This window comes from Nycticebus coucang, chromosome 10 (genome assembly GCF_027406575.1).
Source record: "Nycticebus coucang isolate mNycCou1 chromosome 10, mNycCou1.pri, whole genome shotgun sequence".
Lineage (NCBI taxonomy): Eukaryota > Metazoa > Chordata > Mammalia > Primates > Lorisidae > Nycticebus > Nycticebus coucang.
The window spans coordinates 85,953,212-85,967,282 of record NC_069789.1 but is presented as its reverse complement, the minus strand read 5'-3'; the positions used below and the strand labels follow the sequence as shown (position 1 = coordinate 85,967,282).

Genomic DNA, 14,071 nt, shown 5'->3' with positions numbered 1-14,071 from the left:
CAATCTATAATGTGCAAGACAGTCACCCACAACAAAAAATTATGTGGCCTAATATGTCAAAAGTACCAAGGTAGAGAAACCTACCATACATCACTTAATTTTCCAGAATAATCAAAATCCAAAATCTCTGAAAGAAGCATATGACTTCTTATGGAATACTATAGGTTAGAGCAATATATGGACCAGAAAGACAACGACTGCCCAACAATCAGCCTGAAAAGATCAAGACCATACCTGTATCAGCCTAAAAGCAAGACCAACATGACCAGAATTTCATTAGCAATACAGAGCAGAAAGTGATTCATTAATCATAATAATGTTAATGCAATTCTATACTAGGGAAGTATTCAAGAAAGCAAAATGGTCTTTTTAAAAAACCTGGTAAAAAGATTAAGAATACACAGGGAGGCGCCTGTGGCTCAGTCAGTAAGGCGCCGGCCCCATATACCGAGGGTGGCGGGTTCAAACCTGGCCCCGGCCAAACTGCAACCAAAAAATAGCCAGGCGTTGTGGCGGGCGCCTGTAGTCCCAGCTGCTCAGAAGGCCGAGGCAAGAGAATCGCTTAAGCCCAGGAGTTGGAGGTTGCTGTGAGCTGTGTAAGGCCACAGCACTCTACAGAGGGCCATAAAGTGAGAGACTGTCTCTACAAAAAAAAAAAAGAATACACAATCACTCCTCACCAGTGATAACCTCTGAAGACGTAGGCAAGAAAGACTAGGGGAAAGGAGACACTGACATTTCATATTACACCTTTCTGTTCAATAAAAGTTGCTTTATTTAGCCAAGAGTATACACTGCTCTTCTCACTTCAATCCTTTTTATTTTATAATAATGAACAGAGACTACGCACGCTAAGAAAGTTACTGTTATTCTAAACTTTTTAAATGTCCAGAAGATTGACCTATCACTGAAGCATCATGCTCCAGATGAAACTAAAGGTCTTACAGACTGATATTAATACCCAATACTCTTCAAGACTAAGGGATACCAACCTGCCAGATTACATATTCAACCTAAAAGTAAAAGGGTCTGACTTCAATATGAATTAGAATATAAAACTTATGAGAACACAATAGAAATACTAAGGCTAAAATAATGTAAAATGATATGTTAACCAAAAATGTAAAAGAAATTTTAAAAAGAAATTAAAAATGCACAGATTACAAACCCATTAGGATGGGCACTATAAAAAAAAGAGAAAATAGTAAGAGTTGGCAAGAATGTGGAGAAATCAGAGCGCTTATAAACTGCTAGTTAGAACATAAAATCGTGCAATCCCTACAGGTAACAGAGCAGTTTCTCAAAAAAGTAAAAACAAAATTACCACATAATCCACCAGTTCCATGAGAATATATCCAAAAGAATTGAAAACAAGGTCCCAAAGAAGTATTTGTACACCTATCTGCATAGCAGCATTATTCATAATAGCCAAGAGGCAGCAATCCTACTGTCCACTGATGGACAAGAGAAGAAAATGTGGTATATACATACAATGGCTGCATTATTCAGTTTTACAAAGGAAGTAAATTCTGATACGTATTACAACATGGATGAACACTGAGAACATTATGCTAAACGAAATAAGCCAGTCACGAAAAGACAAATACCTCTACTTATATGAGGTCCCTAGAGGATAAATTCATAGAAACAGAAAGTAGAATGGTGGATGCCAGGGGCTGCTGGGAAAGGGAAATAGGGAATTGTTGCTTCATGTTTATAAGGTTTCAGTTGTACAAGATGAGTAAGTTCTAGAGATCAACTGTACAATAAAATGAACATACTACAGAATTGTAGACACATAAAAATGGTTAAGATTATACATTCTATGCTATGTGTACTTCACTACAATTCAAAAATTTTTAAATACACAGATTAATGTGATATGATAAAATCTACAGATAATGCTGAATAAATGTAAAAAAAAAAAAAGAACACAGACTTTTTAAGTCTCTAAATCATTTTTTCCTCATTAAATATTTTTTTAAGTCCAATTAATGAGAGCACAAAATGACTAGGTTACACTGTTTGTGTTTCTAAGGTAAAGTTTAAGTTGTAGTCAAGGCAGTCGAGCCCTTCATCCAGAGTGTACTATGCACTTTCACAATGTGTCCATCAAGTTGAGAGTTTACCAATCCTTCCCTCCTCTCCTTTCCCTCCTCCCCCTCCTCCCATTTGAATATACTTGTGTTATTCTCTCATATGGCATGTAGTTGTATTTCTATGAGATTCACATTAGTATTGAGTACACTGGATACCTTCATTTCCATTCTTGTAATACTTTACTAAGAATAATCTTTCAACTCCATCCAGGTAAATACAAAAGATGTAAAGTCACCATCTTTTTATATAGCTGAATAGTATTCCATAATATATATATATATGTACATATATTTATATACATACATATACACACACACACACACATATATATATACATACACCATAGTTTATTACTCTACTCATGGGTTGATGGGCATTTAAGGTGCTTCCATGTAGGCCTCTAAATCCTTTTCACATATCTTTCTAAGCCTGCTTTATGGAACCGCCCACCTATCCATACAAGAGATTAACTGATGCTTCATGCTTGGTCCTGATTGCCCAACATCCCCAATTTTCTAAAACACTAATCAGAGTTCCTATTAACAATTAATGAAAACAGAAATTTTTATTTTTATTCATTCATTCATTCATTCATTCAGAGACAAGAGTCTCACTTCGTCATTCTGGATAGAGTGCCGGGGCATCATAGCTCACAGCAACCTCAAACTCTCGGGCTCAAGCAATGCTCTTGCCTCACCTGTCCAAGTAGCTGGGACTGTAGGCTCCCACCACAACACCCAGCTATTTTTAGAGACGGGGTCTCCTTCTTGCTCAGGATGGTCTCAAACCTGTGAGCTCAGGCAGTCTACCCACCTCAGCCTACCCCAGGGGGCTGGGAATACAGGTGTGAGCTATCGCACCAGCCCAAACACAGAAGTTTTAAAATCCATCTGTAAGGTCTATGCTAAATAATGTACCAACTATATGTTTACTACCTTGAACTCCTAAGCTTACAAAGATAAATCAAGGAAAACAATATAAGATAGCCAAAATTAATTTAAAATGCATAATTTCTGATTGGCTACATTTACATAGAAATTTAAAAATACCAAAAGACTATTTAACTGATAAAAGCATCTTACCAAAAACTGTGGCCACATTTTGTCATGTATGCTTCCTCAATCATATCAAAGCAGATGGGGCTAAAAAGAAAACAGAAAATAATTGATTTTTTTAAGTGAAGTGATTACAAATTAGAAAAAGCTAGTACTAATACCAATGACATTATATTTCAATATATGGTTAAGAGCTAAGACTTCAAACATTCTATCAACAAGAGAGGACATTTCTATTGAATTAAATTTTAGAGGACTGCTGGTAAAATGACTATTTTTTCAAGATGATCCCAATAGCCATCAAGCTTCAAAATGAATTCAATGAGTAAATTTAAACAGCTCTAATGTTTTACGTCTGTGAATAATTTCTAATAATGCAATGCAGTCACCAGAGCTATTAAGTTCTACCAACTTCTTCTATCTTTCCTGTATTCAAAACACCCATAGACCTGCTAATCCAAATGCACTCTATTCTTTCTAATCCTAAATTCCCTGAGTGATAAATTCACAATTCCAGTTTCAACAGGCAAAACAACCAACTCTTGAAAGAAGATACCACCTAGGAGTTTCACAGCTAGAGAGGAGAGGAGAGGAGAGGTCAGTGCCTGGCTTCAAAGCTTCCAAGGCGACTAATTTAAAACCAGTGCTCATTCCCATTTTGAAAATTCTAGAGCCCTGAAGATTTATATCTCCTTTGCCTGTACTTTTATAAATGGAACAACAAAGCCTTGGATGATGGAACACCTGTTTATAACATTTTATAACCTGTTGTAATATTTTATAACCTGTTTATAATATTTTAAACTCACTGTTGAGACCTACTGCTCAGAAGGAAAAATTCCTTTCAAAACGCTACTGCTTACTGACAATGGGTCTGGTCACCCAAGAGCTGTGATGGAGACATTCAAGGAGATTAATGTTGTTTTCATGCTCGCTAACACAACGTACATTCTGCAGTTGATGGATCAAGGAGCAATTTTGACTTCCAAGTCCTATTATCAAAGAAACAGTACATTTCGTCATGCTGTAGCTGCCGAAGACAGTGATTCCTTTGATAGATATGGGTAAAGTAAATAGAAAAGCCCTCTGGAAAGGATTCGCCATTCCAGATGCCATTCGTCTGCCATGGGAGAAAGGCAAAAGATCAACATTAATAGGATTTTAGAAGAAGTTGGTTCCAACCATCACGGATGACTTTGAGGGGTTCAGGACTTCAGTGAAGGAAGTAACTGCAAATGTGGTGGAAGTAGCAAGAAAACTATATAATTAGAAGTAGAGCCTGAAGATATGACAGAATTGCTGTAGCATCATGAAAAACTTGAACAGGTGAGGAGCTGTGTCTCATAGATGAACAGGGAAAGTGGTTTCCTGAGATGGAATCTGCTTCTGGTGAAGATACTGTAAACATTGTTGAAGGGACAACAAAAGATTTAGAATGTTACACAGACTTAGTTGGTACAGCGGTAGTGGGACAGAGAGGATCTTCTTCAAGTTCTGTGGGTGAAGTGCTATTAAAAACCATTTCACCTACAGTGCATCTTACAAGGGTACATGTGAAACCTACTAAATGTAGAACATAAATGTCTTAACACAATAACTAAGAAAATGCCATGAAGGCTATGTTAACCAGTTTGATAAAAATATTTCAAATTGCATATAAAACCAGCACATTGTACCCCATGACTGAATTAATGTACCCACCTGTGATTTAATAAAAAAAAGGGAAAAAAAAAACCATCTCATGCCACAGTGAAGCGTCAATTTGTGCAACCAACTTCACTGATGTCTTATTTTAAAAACTGTCACAGTTAACTCAAGCCTGCAATGACCACCACCCTGAGTAGTCAGTAGCCATCAACATCAGGGGAAGACTCCTCGGTGGTAAAAAGATTATAATTCACGGAAGGTACAGGTGATCACTACAATTATTATTAATTTTTTAGCAATGAAGTACAGTAAAACCTTTATAAGTTGACCACCCAAAAATCTATAACAAACTGGTCAACATACAAAAGTAATCAACATAAGGAACTAGGCCTATTATACTGATACATATACATTGTGCATGTCTATCCTACAAAAATTCAGTCAACTTAGGGAGGTAGCTAATGTAGGAAGGTGGTCAACTACAAAAGTTCTGTTGTATATTTTAATTAAGGTATGTACATTGCTGTTATAGGTATAGTGCTATGGACACTTAATGAAGTATAGTGCAGTGTAAACAAATGTTAACTTTTTATGTACTGGGAAATGCAAAAATTCATGGGACTCACTTCATTGCAATATTCACTTTATTGTGGTGGTCTAGAACTAAACCTGAAGTATTTTCAAGGTGGTTTCCTGGATTTTGAAAAATCACAAAAAGCCATGTTTCCCCCCCTTCTATTAATTATTAATTCACATTCTTTTTAAATGTTTTTCTACTTGGCTTCTATCTTGTATGTTGCTTTATAGGAACTGCTTGTATTATGGTAATGTAGGAAGTATGAACTTTCCCATTAGGAGCTTCAATCTGTTTGTTAGTTCTAGTCCCTCTGATGATGCTATTGTATCAATGGTCCATAAGACAGGGAGATAAGAAGCGTTGGTCCAGATGTGGAAAAAGGGAATTCTTGCATACCACTGGTTAAAATGTAAACTGGGGCTCAGCGCTGGTAGCACAGTGGTTACAGCGCCAGCCACATACACCAACGCTGGAGCCACCTAAACAATAATGACAACTGTAACAAAAAATAGCCAGGCGTTGTGGCGGGTACCTGTAGTCCCAGCCACTAGGGAGGCTGAGGCAAGAGAATCGCTTAAGCCCAGCTGTGAGCTGTGACGCCAGGACACTCTACCGAGGGCGACATACTGAGACTCTGTCTCAAAAAAAAAAAAAATGTAAACTTGTACAACCATTATGGAAAAAAGAGTATGGAGGTTTCTCAAAAAATTAAAATCAGAACTACCACATCCAACAATCCCGTATCTGGGAACGTATCTAAAAAAAAAAAAATGAAATCAGTTATCAAAGAGATATCTGCATTCCCATGTTCACTGCAGCACCATTCATAATGACATTTAATAAACAAAAATATGGGAGGTGTGCATATATATGTATACATGCACATACATATATGAGGGCTATCCAGAAAGTATCCAGACACATAATATGAAGAATAGAGACATACATGGTTGGACACTTTCCAGACAGCCATCATATATGCAACCACAATGTAATATTATTTAATATCTTAGTTCTTTTGTGCTGCTCTAACAAAATATTTGATAATTTATAAGTAACAAAAATTTATTTCTTACTGTTCTAGATGCTGGCCCAAGATTAAGACCAAGGAATAGGGCTAGGCACGGTGACTTACACCTATAATCCTAGCACTCTGGGAGGCCGAGGTAGATAGGTTACTTAAGTTCTGGAGTTTGAGACCAGCCTAAGCAAGAGTGAGACCCCATCTCTACTAAAAATAGAAAAACTAGCCAGGAGTGGTGGTGCACGCCTGTAGTTCCACCTACCTGGGAGCTATGACAAAATAATTGCCCAAGCCCAAGAGTTTAAGGTTGCTGTGAACTATGATGCCACAGCACTCTACCCAGAGCACAGAGTAAGACTGTCTCTCAAAAAAAAAAAAAAAAAAAAAAAAAAAAATATATATATATATATATATACACACACATATATATATCAAGGAACTGCCAGGTTTGGTGTTTTATGAAGGTCCAGTCTCTGCTTCCAAGATGGTACCTTGAATATTGTGTTCTCACAAAGTAGAAGGTAGAAAAGCAAATAAAGGACATACACTGTTCCCTCACTTGGCAAAGAGCAAAAGAGAGGAAATCGACTCTCTCAAACCCATTTACAAAGGCACTAATCCCATCTGTGAGGGTTTTTCCTTCACAATTTAGATAACTCCTAGACTTCTTACACATGGTCATTACGTAAGTTTTGGGATACACATCAAGAAACCTAAAATCTGTGCAGATGGAAACAAATGAAGCCCTCCCAGCAACACTAACAAGCCCAGCAAGTTGAAACTTGCATGGGTAAATCAGAAAGAACACTGTTGACTGTGTTTCTTGGAACACTGTTTCTTGGAAGTGAAATACTGGACCATAACATAGTCTGTCTCAAAATTTCTGTAGTGAAACATGTATAAATCACAATAGAACAGAAATCTAGGAGTTTAGAAACATGAGAATAGAGATAGAAATGAAGGGGGGGACACAATTCCCTATATAATAAGATCTAAGATGTCTTCAATAATAAGATGCACCATTATATGCCACCAAAAAATAAATGCTTCTGCTATATTAAATACTTCATTATCAGTTAAGAATTTTATGTTTTTCCAAAAAGTTCTTTAGACTTAACTTTACCAAATATTACTCTTGTGAATCTATATAGAATTAAAATTAAGGTTTTCTTACAAATTCCAATTTCTCAGTGTTTAACTTTTCTAAATCACTTTTTGACTAAGTCACTGATATCCAGATTTTCCACAAGACACTGCCCCTTACTTTTGTAATGCAGCATTTGTTAAGAAAATTCACAATAGAACTAAAAGCCTTGGGTACTTGGACCTTCAGCCAGTTTTACATTTACCCCACTAATGTACATCTGACCCCAGCTTTGGAAATGTTGCTAATTCGCCATATCCCAGACTGTCTCTTCCCCACATTCCCAAATACAATTAGTTGTAGGAAATAAGACAGAAATTTACAATTGTCTTGAAGAGACTTTGATTCAATCCGCTGAAACCTGAGGATAGTGCCTCCATGATGGGATTAGTGATAGGGTAAAATGAGAGTTTATTCACTTGAAGACAGCTATCTACAAGCCAGAAAACAACTGTCATCAGACAATGGATCTGCTAGTGACTAATCACAGACTCCAGAATTATAAGAATTAAATGTTTTTCTTATTTAGGCCTCCAAGTCTATGGCATTTTTATAAAAGCAGCCTGAAGGAAGACAATGTTCTAATCTGTGGTTGAATACAAAACAATCACTGAAGGGTCTATTGGTGCTAGCATCTTCTGGGGGACTTAACACTCAAAATTAAAAATCCAAACCATATATCAAAATAAATAAATAAAAGCCCAGCAATGGTAAGAAACCAGCCTTAAGCACCAAATAACAAACATCAATAGTCTCAGAACAGGCAGGGGCAAGAGCATGGATTTACCCCTAGTGAAATGTAATCTTGAAGCTAAAAACTGAAGATATAATATGAACAGGAAGAAAAGCTAGCTGGCACCCCATACCTCACTCTTTAAGCTCAGGATAATACCTGTGGAAATTAAATACAGCTACAACAAAATTCAAACTAATCCCAACCCTAGCTCGATCAACTCAATCTCCACGTAACATTCTAACAAAAGAAGTGTGATCATTTCTAGGCATAAACACTAGTCTCCACTGTTCTACATGCGATTGCTAATATGAAATACACATAAATGCAAGATTAAACAACTCTTGCCAAGAGCCAAAGCAGTCAATGAGACCCACGAAATAATGCAAACTATTAGACTATGAGACGAGAACTTTAAAAGTAATAAAATTAGTATGTTAGTGATTACAGTGGTAAAGACGAAAAATCTGCATGAAAAGAAAGTGAATTTCAACAGGCATGGAAACTAAAAGAGAAAGTAAAATTAAATTGCTGAAAATTTCAAAACAGAATATAAGAGACAAATAATTCTTTCAATGGGCTCATCAAAATACAAAATACAGGTTACGGAGTAAATCTCAAGTAGTTCAACAGAAATAATCCAGATTAAAACACAAGAGAAACGAAAACAGAACATCCAAGAGCTATGGGACAATATCAAATATTCTAAGGATAACAAGCGATTCAAGCAGTAGAAGAAGACAGAAAATAATTCCAAGTCCGCTAAACAACAACAACAAAAAAAGTATCCAGGCATTGTGGCTGGTGTCTATAGTCCCAGCCACCAGGAAGGATGAAGCAAGAGAACTGCTTAAGCCCAAGAGTTTGGGGTTGCTGTGTGCCATGACGCCACAGCACTCTACCGAGGATGACAAAGTGAGATTGTCTCAAAAAAAAAAAAAAAAAACAAAAAAGAAAGAAAGAGAAAGTAAGTCAGAAGAAATACATAAAGAAATAGTAATTAGAATCTTTTTAAAACAACAAAAAACATCAAATCACAGATCCAAGAACCTCAGAAAACCCAAGCAGGATTAAAAAAATTTATATATAAATTTTATTTATAATTTTGTTATATATATAAAAGTATATATGTGTGTATATATATATATTCCGTGTGTGAGATATATATATATATATATACACACACAGAAATTCCCTAACACATACAATGTACTTAAACTGCTAAAACCAAAAATACAAAGGAAATCTTGAAGGCAGCCATAGAAAATGAGATATAGTACATATAGAAGAATAAAAAGTAAAAACTAAAGCAGACTTCTCAACAAAAACTATGCTAGCCAAAAGACAATGGTGTGACTTCTTTAAAATATTCAAAGAAGTAATTTTTGATTCAGATATTTATTCCTCAACAAAATATCTTTCAAATACTCAGAAGGCTGAGTGAGGGAGAAGAATCACTTGACCCCAGGAGTTCAAAGCTGCAGTGAGTTATAATGATGCCAGTGCACTCTAGCCCAAGCAACAGAGCAAGATCCTATTAAAAAAAAAAAAAAAAAAAAAAAAAAAAAACGAAAGCAGCATCCAAACTTACTAAGCAAATTTAGTATTTACAAAGTATAATTTTCAAAAAGTATTATGTATATATTAATAGTTAAACCCACCCATATTTTGGTACTAACACTAATTCCATTTTGCTTTCATAATATGTGCTGTCTCATAATAGTACTGGCAGCTAACAAAAATTAAAACTTACAAAGATTAAGTATTAAAAAAAATTAACATTACCAAGATAATCAAAGCCAGGCACAATCTAGGAAAACAAGGAGTAGTTACATCTTACCTACACAGGACCACAGAACCACTTTCTTTTTTTTTTTTGTAGAGACAAAGTCTCACTTTACCGCCCTCAGTAGAGTGTCATGATGTCACAGGACTCACAGCAACCTCTAGCTCTTGGGCTTCCACGATTCTCCTGCCTCAGCCTCCCAAGCAGCTGGGATTACAGGCGCCTGCCACAATGCCGGGCTATTTTTTGGTTGCAGTTCAGCCGGGGCTGGGTTTGAACCCACCACCCTCGGTATATGGGGCCGGCACCCTACTCACTGAGCCATAGGCGCCACCCGAACCACTTTCATATTTTAGTCCCAAATGCAAAGTTCTGGCAAATATCTTTTAACTTTTTGTTGATTTTGTAAATAACAATGCCTTTTTACATGCATTATATAAATTTCACAATTCTACAGCAGAATATTACTGTATCTTACTTTATAAATGAAGAAACAGACTCAAAACTAAATTATTTGCCCAAAGATAAATCTTAAGGACTTAAATTAAAAATCCAGTGCCCTATGTACATTGTTTTGATCTTAGAAGATTAAAAACAAAATGTATCATTTTGACTATGTGACTATGAAAATCATTGTGACTATGAAAATCAAAAATCACAATTATCAGCTAACAGAAGACCTTTGAAAAATTATTTTAAGTATGCTCAAATTTATATATGTCCTTTAAGAAAGACATCCAGTGGAAAAGCCATGAGAATATTTCTTTCACTGAAAATTTCTAAAATTCTTTAAATTTCTCTAGCTTCCTCCTTCCCCTTACAGCTATAGTCCTCAACCTATGGGCCACAGACTGGTACCAGTCTCTATCTTGTTAGGAACTGGACCACAAAGCAAGAGGTGAGCCAGGAGGTGAGCTGCAGTCAGAGCAAGCAAAGCTTCACCTGTATATACAGTCACTCCTCATCACTCGTATCACTCCCTGTGCTCTGCCTCCTGTCCCATCAGCAGCAGCATTAAATTCTCATAGGAGCACAAACCCTACTATAAACTGTGCATGTGACGGATCTAGTCTGTGCTCCTTATAAGAATCTAATGCCTATGATCAGGATGGAGCTGAGGCAATTGTGTTAGCGTGCAGAGGGGCTGCAAATACAGATTATCATTAACAAGAGGTTTGACTGCACAAAGACCATAATAAATCAATCACTTGCAGACTCCTATCAAAACTATCACAGCCCATGAAAAAATTATCTTTTATGAAAATGGTCTCTGGTCCCAAAAAGGCTGAAGACCACTGCCTTACACCACTAGCAACTCAACTGGCCCTAAATGGATTCAGCACTAAAAGAAACAGAAATAAATGAAAAGGGAAAAAAATAATAATAAGTCTTAAGTCTTTATATCTATAGTGATAACACTAAATTTCCCAACACCAATCAATCTTCATGGGCAGCAGGTAAGTTCAAGTGTCTGTCCCATCATCTCATTCCTTCCTAGTTCATTTGCTGTGATAAAAAGTCCTAAAAAACTTAAAATGTCCCTTTTTTCAAAAGTAGAGATTAAACTTATTTGATATTTTGTAAGGCAATTCCTCCCTAATCCATCTCCATCAGGACCAGTGTCTTATGACATAAGGAGGACCACTGTCTTATGTCACAGGCTCTATGAATCAAGATAGCAGAGGTAAAGAAGAAAAGGAATAAAGGCAACTGTCTTAGATTCTGTAACTTAATAAAATCTTTAAAAAATAAGAATTCAAAATAGCTATATGCTAGCTTCAGGATCAGAACTTCAAAAAGGATGAGACCAGGAAAGAAAAGATAAGGTGATTAATACAATAAAGTAATAGTCATGAAAAGATAAGGAGGCAAGCCAATGTCTAGAACTCATAAAAGTGGACTGGATCAGAGAACAAAAAATGGCCAACAAATGTCTCCACTGATTGGAGGTCCAGAAATAAGGAATTTCTGGACTTTATTTTACTCATACATTCCCAAGGGTTCGCCCCAAACACAGAATCAGTTCTAACCACCACCAAAGGTTTAGAGATGAAGAAAATTTTAATTATCTTTGTGTCGTTGTAAGTTAGGTACAGGTGAAGCAATTAGGAGAATTCTCTCATAGCAAACCACAAGGAGTAAGTGGACCAGGTCTCAAACACAAAATCTGTAGTGTTGGATTCAAGCTGGACCTAGAGACTTCCAGCGCAGGAATATGGAATATAGATCTTCTAGTGTTCTACCACAGATGTGACTAAGCTTTTTTTTCTGCTTTTCAAAATTATCACCTTACTATTACACCTGCATATATTTATAGCCCTTCCAGCCCCAACACTACATCAATGTAGTGCTCTTCAAATTCCTAAGACAGAAAACATGATTGGCCCAAAATATCTTGTAAGCCAATTCCATCAAGATGTAATTGCTATGTTGGTGTCAAACTTCAGAAGAGTACCCAATCACAGGCCAATCAACTGCAGAAAGTATCAAGCTCACATAGAAGAAAAATAGATGTCTACAGAGTAGGGACTATAAAACAAAGTATGGACAGGATGGGTACCATAGCTAATATATTTCGATAGACAGCATCCCCATCCCATTATTTAGGAGTGAAGAAAATCACCAAAATGCATGCAAAATGTATTCCTGGATTTTTAAAATTAACTTTTTAAAAAAGTTATTTTCATGATTTTTATTTCATAAACAGTGCTGAATTTAAAATACCAAGTAAATTAGTCTTCTATTCTTGAATCAAAAAATCCAAACCCTATAAAAGGTGTCCCAAAAGTCACCCTAACGTTTTATAAATAAAGGTACATTTAAATACAACTTCTCATTTTCCCTGTGTATGGCAAATTTAGGGATGATTTCTGGGACAGCCTGTCTATAACATATATACACTTATACAGGAAATGCATTCAAGCAAATTCTGGACCACAATTTCCTCGACTTTCCTTTGGCTATTAAAATAAATAATATTATCTGAATCAGTCATTAAAGATAAAACACAATCTTTAGAAAGCAATACGGGAATGATCATTATGCACTTGAAAAGATGCTCAAGATTACTAGTGAATGGTGGAATGCAAATAAAAATGAAATATCACGTCATACCCACTAGGTTGGCTATAATCAAAACACGTGGGGAGGGGAGAGAAAGAGAGGGGAGGGGGTGCTCAAATGTGAGCCCTATGGCAGAGGGCTGGAGGGAGTGCAGTCTGGCCTGCAATTTCTTTACAGAGCAGCCAACTTGTGCCTTGGCACTTCCCTTCTGGAATATAGGCTGGTCTAGGTATGGAGTATGGGGAGTAGGTAGCTCTTTATCAAATATTAGGGGAGTGGGGCTGTTACCCCAAGAATCTAGGGTCCAGAATGGTGTGGCTTTTCAGAGTTTGGCTGCTTAACCAACTTCAGCTCCACTTTCCAGGTGCCAGTAGCCAAACAGATTTAGGGAGGTGCTGCCACCCACCACAGGCCACTTATCAATCTCTATGCACAATGTGGATCACAGGAACATATCCTCCACCTCAGTGATAGGGATCACAGAGTTTCCAGAGTTAGGCTGTGGTGCTCTTGATCATGGAGCATCTACTTCTGACCTGGGATACTACTTTCTAGGGCACATGCTTCACCCTCACAGCATTTGCTCCCAGAATAGGAAAACAAGTTCTGATCTCCTTGACAACCTGCCGAAAGATGTGAAATTCAATTTCCATCCTCAGAGCTTCACCCCTAAAAACAGTAGTGTTTTTGGAGCTCTCTCTAGTATCCTAGGATATTTTTTAAAAACTTCCATAAGAACAAACCCAGAGTCAAACAAGAAAAAACCATACATGATGAAAAACCAAGAACAACAACAACAAAAAATCAGTGTAATCAAAAGTATCAGACCAGATCATCTCCCACAAGAGATACAATGTAACTACCTCAGAACATCTTTACTACAAAGAAATTGTGGAAATAAAAAAAAGAGAATTCAGATTATAGATGGCAAAACAATGAAGA

The 14,071-nt window shown here is 36.6% G+C and overlaps 1 protein-coding gene across 4 annotated transcripts in view; it reads right to left on the bottom strand.

The window, feature by feature from the left end:
- COP1 (COP1 E3 ubiquitin ligase) overlaps positions 1 to 14,071 on the bottom strand; it is a 249,419-nt gene that overhangs the window by 223,484 nt on the left and 11,864 nt on the right. For all 4 annotated transcript variants that reach the window (XM_053605282.1, XM_053605283.1, XM_053605284.1 and 1 more), the window contains exon 2: positions 3,183 to 3,242. In XM_053605282.1, the coding sequence (XP_053461257.1) occupies positions 3,183 to 3,242 (60 nt within the window). The remainder of the gene's footprint in view (positions 1 to 3,182; positions 3,243 to 14,071) is intronic.